Source organism: Onychomys torridus, chromosome 23 (genome assembly GCF_903995425.1).
Source record: "Onychomys torridus chromosome 23, mOncTor1.1, whole genome shotgun sequence".
Taxonomy (NCBI): domain Eukaryota; kingdom Metazoa; phylum Chordata; class Mammalia; order Rodentia; family Cricetidae; genus Onychomys; species Onychomys torridus.
This window is the reverse complement of record NC_050465.1, coordinates 26,218,916-26,231,279: the sequence shown is the minus strand read 5'-3', so window position 1 is coordinate 26,231,279 and position 12,364 is coordinate 26,218,916. Positions and strand designations below refer to the sequence as shown.

At 36.0% G+C, this 12,364-nt stretch overlaps 1 protein-coding gene across 1 annotated transcript in view; it reads left to right on the top strand.

Annotated features, from left to right (window-relative positions):
* The window catches only part of Smchd1 (structural maintenance of chromosomes flexible hinge domain containing 1), a 135,808-nt gene that overhangs the window by 105,646 nt on the left and 17,798 nt on the right, over positions 1-12,364 (top strand). The window contains exons 35-42 of the mRNA XM_036173068.1: positions 7-94; positions 652-783; positions 1,047-1,199; positions 5,904-6,030; positions 6,178-6,297; positions 7,880-7,965; positions 9,248-9,370; positions 10,340-10,530. Of these exons, the coding sequence (XP_036028961.1) occupies positions 7-94; positions 652-783; positions 1,047-1,199; positions 5,904-6,030; positions 6,178-6,297; positions 7,880-7,965; positions 9,248-9,370; positions 10,340-10,530 (1,020 nt within the window). The remainder of the gene's footprint in view (positions 1-6; positions 95-651; positions 784-1,046; positions 1,200-5,903; positions 6,031-6,177; positions 6,298-7,879; positions 7,966-9,247; positions 9,371-10,339; positions 10,531-12,364) is intronic.

Sequence of the window (12,364 nt, the reverse complement as noted above, 5' to 3'; positions counted from 1 at the left end):
TTTTAGGGAAAAAACAATCCCTAACAAAGTTGGGACATACTGTATCCAGTTTGATTTTATGATCGATAAAACAAATACGCTCAATAGCGAACAGGTTTGTATTCTTTATTTTTATGTACCATGGTGTTTACTCACTTTATAAGTGAAGTATTTGGTTTTAAAGTAAATTAATTATTGGATGCAAAAATATAAATGCAAAAATCCCTTCCCTATTCATGGGAGGCATTTCAAGACCCCAGTGTGTCCCTGAAACCGCAATCCACTAAACTCTGTTTTCTCCCGTATATGCTTCTTATGATCACGTTTGCTAAAGTAGACGCATTGAGAGATTAGCAGCAATAATAAAATCAACCAAAGTAAGCTATGAAACCTTACAAAATAATTATTTCTAAAATTTTCCATTTAATATTTTCAGAGCAATGATTGATGACAGATAACTGAAACCATTGCAAGTGAAACTGGTTAAGCAAGGACTTTTATAATAAGTTTTTTTTTCCAGAAAAATTAGGATAAAATAAACTTATTTTTAGGAAATTAGTGGAATTTTTAGGATAACTTTTTATTTAATATATATTGTCCTTTTCTTTTCCTCTGAAATAGTATTTTTTATAAGAATGCATTGTTAATATGAATGTTGCTTTTGTTTTTAAGGTTATAATTGATGTTCTGCCAAATGAACCTATGAAGTTGGTTCCTGATATCCAACCAGCTACCCCAGCTGTTTCTAATGTTCGCTTAGTCGCCAGCAGGACCTTGGTCAAAGACCTACATCTCAGTATTACGGTAATGTCTATGTCGTCTTCAAACAATTACAGAGTTTAACAAGAGTAACTGGCTTTTATACTCAGGTTTAGAATGGTTATTACAGAGTAATATCAGTCATTGAGTTTAAACCTACAAGAAAACCTTGAATAAAAGAGTTAAATATTTATAAACATTTTTTGTATTGAGCTATCAATGAATAGAGAATATGTCTTGTTTCTGATTTATACTCTTCTCTAAGTTGTCTGTCTTCTAATTAGTTGTTTTCCGTTGTGTATTTTAAGGATAATTATGGCAATCATACTGGAATGAATTTGGTTGGCACTGTCGTAGCTACCATTAAAGGTTTTAATGAGGAGGACACTGATACTCCACTCTTCATCGGGAAAGTTAGGACACTTGAGTTTCCCTTTGTGAATGGTTCTGCCGAAATCACAGTAAGTTTCTTAGATCTTTTCCAACATCCATGATCCACCTGTTCTTTGTATATATACCAAGGAAGATGTCCTGATGTTTTATGTTTAGTGCAGTAAATCTAAAAATCAGGGAGGTATTTGTGATTTTGCTACTACTATTTGGACCCAGAACCATCATTACTCAGATCTTCTTCCTTGTGGGGTGACAGATAGCTTTCTCTTATTGTGCTGATTTTTCAACTTTAGTAACAATATAATGTTTGTGTTATGTTTTAAAGTAACTACTATTATACAGACAGAAACAATAAAATAAAGGTGAGATAAAAATTTAATAAATCACTAGCCTATTATTATTATTATTATTCTAAAATGAAAATAGTTTATTTTATATATTTTAAGATGCAGTATAAAAAACCTCTGTAAGGGCCAGGAGAGCTGGCTGAGAAGTTAGGAGCACTGGCTGCTCTTCTAGAGGTCCTGAGCAACCACATGGTGGCTCACAACCTTATGTAATGAGATATGGTACTGGCCTGCAGATATACATGCAGGCAGAACACCACACACAATAAACAAACAAATCAATCAATTAATTAATTAATTAACAGTTTTTTTTTTAAACAACCTCTATAAGTAATTGTTACATTGTTAACCTACAGAAATAACAGTGATTGGCCCTATAGTGCAAAATCATCTAGTTCCATTATGAACATTAGTATAGTATAGTGCTCTCAGTATATGATGGAGGATATTAATTTTTGAGGGTACTGAATTTTACTAATATAATAGGACCAAGCTTTTGCAAGAATCTTCTATCTTGTTTAGCTTACTTTTGATATATTTCTTCTTTGTTAAGTAAAAGCCTATGTCGTTAATGAAATGACTACACATATTTTCATCAGTCCTAGGTACAAATTTATTTTCTTTCTAAGGTTTATTTTCTTTTTCTTTTTTTTTTTTTAATTCATTTATTTATCTATTATGTATACAGCATGTATGACTGCAGGCCAGAAGAGGGCACCAGATCTCATCACAGATGGTTGTGAGCTACCATGTGGTTGCTGGGAATTGAACTCAGGACCTCTGGAAGAGCAGTCAGTGCTCTTAACCTCTGAGCCATCTCTCCAGCCCAGGTTTATTTTCTTATGAGAAATGTTTCTATCAGCTTTCTTCTATGTGTTGATTTAGAATGGATGGTTGATAGGTAGACAGATAAATAGATACTGATTTATTGATTGATTTAAGTGATTGGCCCTAAAATAATACACATTTTAAATATTTTATTGTGATTACAAGTATTTTTTATTTAGATTTATACCAAAACTATGTGTACAGTGAAGGAGTGTTTTCCAGGATGACCTTAACTTCCTGTCTTCCTGCTGAGTACTGGGATTACAAGACTGTGCCACCATACCAAGTACTTCTTACTTGCAACATTGGATATGAAAAGTTCTTTTAAAATTCTAATCACATTTACAATTTATTTTTGTGGACACGGTGATGTAGGCTTGTAACCCTGGCAGAGGTCAGGCTGCTGAAGCAGGAGGGTTGGCTTTGCTTGTGATACAGACTGAGGTCAAGGCCATCCTTGAGCAATGAATGTATTGACATTCTTTATCAAAATTAAGTTTAAAGTGGGTTGGGAGTGGCTGGGGTTGTAGCTCTTTGTTAGAGTACTCAAGTATGAGGCTCTGGCATTGGTTCCCAGCAATATTCTTTGTTAAATATTGGACAGTATTAGTCTTTAGTATTTTTAGGTGTGTGTGTGTGTGTGTGTGTGTGTGTATATTGGTGGCCCATACAATTACAGTGCTCCAGTATTTTTTTTTTTTAATCTTTGATTTAGGGATGGAGAGATGGCTCAGCAGTTAAGAGTGCTTACTGGTCTTCCAGAGGACTAGAGTTATGTTCCCAGGTCACAACTACCTAAACTCAAGCTCCAAAGGATCCAGTGCCTCTATCCTCTGTAGGCATCTGCACTCAAGTGCACATACCCACATGCAGCACACACACCTACCTACATACAATCAAAAATAATGTTAAATTTTTTCTTAAATCTTTAAACAGACAAAAAAATCCTTTGTTTTGATCCTTTTTCCAATTCACTAATTTTTTAAGAGTGTTTATTAAGTAGTTAAGTGTATACCAATAAGTGCCAGTAGTACCGTTTCTTTACTTTTCTTTTCTTTCTTTTTTTTTTTTTTTTTTTTTTTTTGCCTACCCTTGTATATAACCCATTTCAAATATTAAATTGTTTCAGTACTTTAGGCTTGTAAATTGGGAGTCTTCCAGCTGTATCTGTCTTAAAGACTTGTTGGTCTGTTAGGCAGTGACTGACCAAAACATTTTCATTAATTGAAATGTTACCAACATTTAAAAGTGTATATTTTTTATGTAAAGGTCTGCACTTGTAATATGGAAGTCTACAGAGTTGGCATCACCGTGTAGGAGGCCTAGATATTGGCTGCTCTTCTCGATCTGTTTTGTACCATGCCGCTTCTTTTCATCTCTGTCTATTGAGGACCAGGGTCCGGAGGAAAGTCACACACACTTATTTATTTATTTATTTAATTTACTTATTTAATTAATTAATTTATTTATTTATTTATTTATTTTAAGACTGTGAGCTTGTTTAACATGTAAAGTGAGCTGGAGTTGGAAGAGCACACCAAGCCCCGTTTTCCTTGTGCCTCCCTCTTCCTCCCCCGTATGCATTTGTTCTGCCTGGTTAGGACAGAGTCTTAGCTATTTCTCAAAGCTGCATTTAAAATCTGAACTTCATGAGTCTGGGTTTCCCCTCGCCACCAGAGGTCCTTCCTGTTCCTCTGAATAAATAGAAAAGTCTTGGCTTCCTTGGCTTCCACATGTCCAGTGCTAAATGGATGAAAGGAAGACTTAGTTTATATTTGTTTCAGACTTACTTTGGTGGCTGGATGCTAGGAATTGAACATTATGTCTCCATCCTTTAGTTCTGAGCTATATACTTCCAGGCCATCATTTTCAAGAATATATAATGACCAGAATACAGCTAATACTTGTTTGTAAATGTTTCACATATGCTTTGTTTTAAATGATAATCTGACATTGTAATTTATTAAGTTCACTAGTTGTATCATTTTCATAGTCTACATTATTTGCCTGTGTGATTTGAAATCTTCTGAAAGTCTCATTTTCATTCCTGTATGCATGTGTCCATCTCATATGTCATATTCCTATTCATATAGTATATTTAAGTACATTACCAATTAAGCTTCGAAGCATGTTATAAACAGCTAAAAGAAGTAACATTGTGTTGATAAAAACAGAATTAAGAAGTAGCAGTATGCTGATAATTTTTGGCACTAGATCATGGGTATCAAAATACTTCGCTAACTAATTCTATAATAGAAAAAGTTTAATGGTTAGCAAAAGAGTGTTTTATCCTACATATGGATATACATATGTTAGATTAGTTTATTGAGCATGTTTTTGAAATCTGACAAAGTGCAAATCTATTTTAAAAGGCATTCTAGGATAAAAATAAATGAGTAAAGAAAATGAGTAATTTTTTGATGATTTAGAATAAATGGCCATTAAAAACAAAAAAGATGATCTTGGTAATGCTCAAGAAGCTAGTTAAAGCAATAATAGAGTGAAATGTTCCCCCTCATCAGGGCGATTGGTGTTTTTATACATTGTTAATGAAAAGGTAAACTATCTGATACAGCCTCTTTCCCCCTTTTAAGGAATATTTGTTATCTAGTAAAATAAAATTTTAATTAGCTATATTTCTTACCCTAGAAAACAAATTTGCAAGGAAATAATCAGTGATATACTTTCTCCCTATTTCCTAGTAATTGTTAAAATTTCAAGCCAAGTGTTCACCACCCAAAGACTGAGTGCTATAACATGGTTTATCTATATTATTCATAAACATTTTACATCAGTAGCATTTTTTATGAATTACTATTAACAAATCAAGTTTAAGCAGATAAGTTAAAATGTATGTTACTTTTAGAAACTTTTTATATGTACTTATATTTCTGTATGTGTGTGTATATATATATATATATATATATTGCTGATAGTTTTAAAATCTGAATAGAACTGAGAATTGACTTATTCATCATAACTTAATGTTCTTTAATTTTTAAGAAAAAGAATTGTAAATGTTGTTTATAATTTTTATGTTTTATGCACTATAGTATTCTTTCAGTTTCGGGTTTTTTTTTTAATTGTATATTCTGAAGAACAAATAACTTAAGGTCTTTTTCTACAGAACTAAAAATAGAGTTGAATTAAAATGTTTATATAATTGCATCAGTCGCTAGTTACATGTTTTGATCTTAAGCTCAGATATCCTTTTTGTGAGTTGGAGAAAAAAAAGAAAAGTGTGAAAGACAAGGTCTTAAAAGCATTTTCAGGGGCCTCTTGTTCTGTCGCTGGGACTGGTCTCCCATGGTAACCGCTGTAACCGAAACTCAGCTTTGTGCTTTGAGTATTTCTTTGTGATGGTTTTTGTATCTGTCACTCCATTAGCTATTTTACCCTGCTTCAGCCTAAAGGTTTGGATGAAATGTTTGTGTCTTGGGTGGTGGTGTTGATGGTTTGGTAAATCTGAAGAATCAGCCGATGTTTTTCATGTTGAGATTTTCCTGCTTGTTTGGTAGTCGTCACATGACAACATATGTAACATTGGAATGTCTTTTTTTTTAAACCTTGTTTTTCTCATTCCCTTTTCACTTATAGACTCTAGTGCTGGCAGAAAACAGTCCTGGAAGGGATAGTACTGAATATTTTATTATCTTTGAGCCTCGGCTGTCAACTTTATCAGGACCATTAGAACCATATAGCCTGCCATTTATGTTTTATGATGGTAAGTCTTAGGGAAATAGGTTCAACTCTGTTGTTAATGGTTCTTCAGATAACCTTGTTTTGCTTTCCCTATGCATAGTATTATGGCATATGACATTGGTAAAGTCAGTTTCTATGCTGTTTAAATTACCTGAATTTTGTTTCTTAGATGTTAAAAAGCAGCAACAAATGGCAGCACTTACGAAGGAAAAGGACCAGTTATCAAAGTCCATCGTTATGTATAGAAGTCTCTTTGATGCCAACAAGCAGCTTGTGGATGAGATGAAATGTAAGTCACCCTTGTATTCAAAGGTAATGAAACATTAGGCTTTGAGCAGGTGAGGCGGGGGTAGAGACCATTTGTCTTTTCCTTGAAACAGAAGTAAAATGGTAAGTACTAGAGAAGGGTAGTAAGGACAGCTGGTTCACTGACACTTGGCAATTTTTAACATGAAGTGTCCTTATTTTAATTAAGCTTGTGGCAGGCTTACAGATTATAAAAATTGGAAGTTTTCCTCTAGAAGTGTGGACCTGTGGAAGATTTAAGGCTTTTTTGACAACATTGATAACTAACTTATCTAGCTCTAGCTTCTGGCAAAAGATGTCACTGGGGGAATGATAAGTAATTTAATTTTTAGTTTTAATCATGGGTCCACAAGCACTGAAAATGAAATATTTAATTTATTCATGAGTTAGTCCAGAAAATGTTTGCTATGTTTTACAATGATTTTTATATAATGAGACATTTTTTGAGTTGTGCACTGTTACTTGTTTTTCATTTGTGAGATGTTTTTACTGTGAGTTCTAACTTGTGTTAGTTTTATACTTTTTGTTTTGTTACACCCCCACCCCCCACCCTTACCCCCACCCCCCACTCCCAAGACAAGATTTCTCTATGTAGTCCAGGAATTCTTTGCAGCCCAAGCTAGCCTTAAAACTCACGGAGATCCGCCTGGCTCTGCCTCCCGAGTGCTGGGATTACAGACCTGTGCCACTACTACCTGGCCAAAGGTTTTTATTTTTACATGTATAGGTGTTTTGCCTACATGTATGTCTGTGCCTCTTGCCTGCAGAGGCCAGAAGAAAGTGTCTAGATCCCATGGAACTGGGGGTACAGGCAGTTGTGAGCTGCCATGTGAGTCCTGGGAATTGAACCCGGTGCTCATAACCATTTGTGTTAGTTGTGTAGTGTGTATAGACTCTTAAATTGACTCCAAAGGCATATCTTCAGTTATGTAGCTAATGTATCCATGTGTGGGATCAAGATTAAATCACACCTCAAATCGTAGGAGTGTGCAGTGTGATAGCATAGTATCTTCCAGTGCATTAATTGTCTTCCTCTTTTTATGTGTCATTGAATCTTGAGATTTTATAGCTTAACTTGGTAGTGATCAGTTGTCAGTTTTCATTTTAATATTAAACTTTAAAAGGAAATAGTAGGGGTTGGGGATTTAGCTCAGTGGTAGAGCGCTTGTCTAGCAAGCACAAGGGCCTGGGTTCGGTCCTCAGCTCAAAAAAAAAAAAAAAAAAAAGGGAAAAAGTAGTTGTAAACTTTTTTTCAAAAGTTTTATTTTAAAGACTTAGTTAGTGAGTGAGTGTGTGTGTGTGTGTGTGTGAGAGAGAGAGAGACGGAGATAGAGACACACTCTGGAGTGATTGTTCAGCAGTTAAGAACACTCACTGGCTGCTCTTCCAAATGACCTGGTTTCAATTCCCAGCTCCCACATGGCTGCTCACAACTCTCTGTAACTATAGTTCCAGGGGATCTGACACTCACAGAGACATGAATGTGGATGAAACACCAATGTACATAAAATAAAATTAAATAAAATCTTTAAAAAAAAGAATTTTTCTTTTTTTTTAATTTTTAGGCCAAGTTGAAGAAGCAAAATTAAAAGAGATCCAGCTGAGAAATGAACTAAAATCACACAATATTGATATTCCTACAACACAACAGGTGAAACTTCCAAGCGTACATTAATTTTTTTTTTATTAAATTTAACTGTTTGTTTTGTTAGGAATTCTACAGACACTGTGGTCTTTAACTTGATGTGTGTGTGTGTGTCTCGTGCATGCATGTGTGCATGCTGTGCAGTCTGTACTTGTACTATGGTTTACACATGGAAGTTAGAGGACAACTTTGTGGAATTCTCTCCTTCCATCTTCATGTGGATTTGGTGAATCAGACTGAAGGCTTGGGAACGAACGTTTGTCCTCTAACTTCTGCATATGTACCATGTGCATATACATGATATACTCCATATGTTTGACTGACTGACCGATTATTTCTTGCATATGAGTGTTTTGCCTGTATGCAGACTAGATCACCTGGAACTGGGGCCATGAACTGGTTGTGAGCCACTGTACAGGTTCTGTAAAATGAACCCTGATCCTCTGCAGGGATAGTTAATGCTCTTAACTGCTGAGACATCTCTTCAGCCCCATGGTGTTATTAGGTAATGCAAAATAGTATAGAGGACTTCTTAGCTTATTGTCTTCTGTGTGTGATTCAGTTTCAGAGAGAAGACGGCTACATAGTCTATTTTTACCGTTTTTTTTTGTTGTTGTTGTTGTTGTTGTTTGGTAGTCTTTCTCCCCCAATCTTGTGAATGCTGGGGTTACAGGTGGAGACCTGGCTAGGCAGTATATTTCATAGTTAAGATTATAGAACATCATTGAATGGACAGCTAGGTATGTGAGGTTAGGGATGTGTATGAGTCTGACATAAATGCCAACATTGCCCCTTTTCCTCCTCAAAAAAGGCTTTCTATCCTTGAGAAGATAGCTTAATGATAGAGTACTTGCCTACCATGACATGGTCTTAAGTTTGTGACCCAGTATCCCTGATAAATATTTAATGGACATATGATAGGAGTTTTTCATCACTATTAACTATAGTTTTGTTGCTTATAAAGTAGTGCCTATTTTAATTACTTTTTAGCTGGGCATTGGTGGCTCACACCTTTAATTCTAGCACTTGGGAAGCAGAAGCAGACAGATCTCCGTGAGTTTAAGGCTAGCCTGGCCTGCAAAACAAATTTCAGGACAGCCAGAGATACACAGAGAAACCCCATCTCAAACACACACACACACACACACACACACACACACACACACACACACACACGCAGAAAAAAACCCCAAGTTTCTCAAGTACCCCAAATTACTGGTTTTTCTTCATCCTGGGCTGCCTGTTATAAAAATAAATGACCTTGTAGATAAATTTTCTTTAATTACAGATACCTCACATTGAAGCACTTTTGGAAAAAAAGTTAACAGAACAAAATGAACTAAAAAAAAAGCCCAGAAGATCATGTACTCTTCCAAACTACACTAAACGCAGTGGAGATGTTTTGGGAAAGGTTTGTGATTTAAGCTTTTTAAGAAATAGTACATTCTTGTTACCTTATTTTGTTTAAAATAAGTCTGTCTTCCCTCTGAACCCAATTCTGAGGACTGAATCAGAGCTTTTCATATACTAGACAGCATTCTACTACTGAGCTATACCCCCAGTCAGCATGTCTATTTTCTTACTTTTTTCCCATTAACGCCTTGTATAGAAAACTAGGGTAGATATTATGATGTGTCTGTAGTGAAATAAAAGCCTTATTTCTAGGCAGGTTTGTGCTACCAGATCAGATAAGAATAAATGGTAGGCCTGATTATACCAACACAATGCAGAGATTTTAGAAGTGGCTGGAGTATCCCAGTGTTAACAGGCTTAAAAAGCAGGAATGCTTGTGACCACAGGCAAGTATTTGTAAGTAAGAAAATGATTTATTCTAATTCCTAATAAAGCAATTCTTAGAAAAGGTATTTTAAATAATATGCTTAATGAATCTTGAAACTTTGTATTACACATCTTTAAGTGTACTTCGTGATTACCAAGATCTTCCCTATTCTAGACATTGAAATGTGAAATAAGTGTATGTTTAATTAGCTGACAAATTTTGCATCATTATTTGCTTATTTTGCAAATTTACTGTTGGTTGATATGTAGAAAATTTTTCTGAAATTTTAACAGAATAGACAGTTTAATGGATTCCAGTCACTGTAAATGTCTATAGCTTTGTTTTTCTTTCTATTTATGTTTGTAGTTGTTTTGTTTTCTTTCTGTGTAGCTGAACTAGTCTTAACCTTTAGCATCCTCCTACCTCAGCCTGCCAATTGCTGGGGTTACGGTGGATGCCAACACACTGGCTGATGTTCCTTTAGTCATGCTTCAGATGGTGTTCTTCTTTGTTGTTGCCCTCTAGTGGTAAGACTTTCAAAAACTATGTTTTTTGTTTTTGTTTTTTAATTTCTGTGTGTTTTTATTAAAATGGCTTCAGATCGCACATCTCGCACAAATTGAAGATGATCGAGCAGCAATGGTTATCTCTTGGCATCTGGCAAGTGACATGGATTGTGTAGTCACCCTGACCACAGATGCTGCACGCTCTATCTATGATGAAACTCAAGGTCGTCAGCAGGTGTTGCCTCTTGATTGTATTTATAGGAAAACTCTTCCAGATTGGAAAAGGTTAGGAAAAAAAAGTAATATTCATTGTTTACTTTGTTGTTTTGCAGTGCTTGGGGTCAAACCCAGGGCCTCACAAATGCTGAATACAAGTTAAACTACCTTCTCAGTAAGCCTGTGGATTTAGATGATGTGATTTTATTGACATAACAAACTTCCATTTGAGTTTTCTACTTTTCCTTCACATCCTAACTCACACCCATTACAAGCCATTACCTACCACATTCCTGTTAAATTGGTACTCATTTTAGACAGCATAGGAAATCAACACATCAAAATAATTGTGTTGATAAGGGTAATACTTGGTGTGTTCAGGTGTATGCAAGTACACATGCACATGTGTGTGCATGTATATGTATGTAGGCCAGAGGTGGACCAGGAATCATTCATCTTGTTTGTGAGATAGTTTCACTGGCTTTGGGGCTCACAGATTCTGCTAGATTGGCTAACCAGTGAGCTCCAGAGATCCTGCTGTTGCCACACCCCACAATACTGGGATTAATTGATGGCGCTACACCAATGTCATCATACTTAAACTGCATGTACTTTACCAACTGAGTTCTCTCTCCAACCCTAATGGTAATACTTTTTATGAGAAAACTTTAATTGAGGAAAGCCTCCTCTGTCTTAGTAGTTGCTGAAGACCCAGTGGGGCAAATGCTAGATAGCTCAGACAATAAAATGCTCATCACACTATCATAAAGAACAGAGTTTGAACTCCCAGCACCCACCTGGAAACCAGATGTGGCACACACATCTATGATCCCATTGCTCAGGAGGCAGAGGCAGGAAGATCCCTGTAGTTCATTGGTTAGCTAGTCTAACCAAATCATTGAGTTCAGGTTCAATGAGAGATCTGCTCAAAAAATAAAATGAAGAATAATTGAGGAAACCACTTGACCTTTTTTTCTGGTCTACACACACACACCTGAGGACCATTGTGCTTATACACAAGAACTCCACAAGATCAAGATCAAACCAGTCAACATTCTAGCATGGAGGAGGAAGGGGCTCACAAGCACCCACCCTTAGCTGGGACCTATTGACAATTAATGGCGCCTGAGAAAGAAGAGTCAGTTTTCTTTAAGGGTGTGGCCCTGGTAAATTGACCATACTCAGTGGATAGTCCCACACTAATGAGTACATGGGCAGCACAGATCAGACTTGGTGAATTATTTAAAAAAGAGGAGGTAGACAGGGAGATGGATCTGGGAGGAGTTAGAGGAAGTGGTGAGAGGTGAATGTGATACAAAAATATGTTGCATATATTAAATTCTTAAAATAAGTATAAAAATATAAAACTTGAGATAGGCAAGCATGAATTTGATGTGCAAGATTAAAGTTTGCTCTAGAACATTGGCTCTATTTCTGTTTAGTAACCCTACACTCCCTCTGGGGAAGATGTAGGGTTTTTTTGTTTGTTTGTTTTGTTTTGGGTTTTTTTGGTTTTTTGAGACAGGGTTTCTCTGTGTAGCTTTGGAGCCTTTCCTGGAACTCACTCTGTAGCCCAGGCTGGCCTCGAACTCTTGGAGATCTATCTGCCTTGCTCTGCCTCCCAAGTGCTGGGATTAAAGGCATGCACCACCACCACCTGGCTCTTTTTTTCTCCATATTCACTTCTTTTTGTTGTTGTTTTATTTGTTTGAGATAGAGTCTCTCTATGTATCCCTGGCTGTCCTGGAACTTTCTGTAAATCGTTCTGTCTTTGACTACCAAGTGCTGAGATTAAAGGTGTGCACATAGATTTAAACACAAGTATAAGAGAGGGACATAGCACATAGCACATGCTGTTTGCTGGATTCTCAAGAGAGACACGAAAGCAGACATATGGCAGATC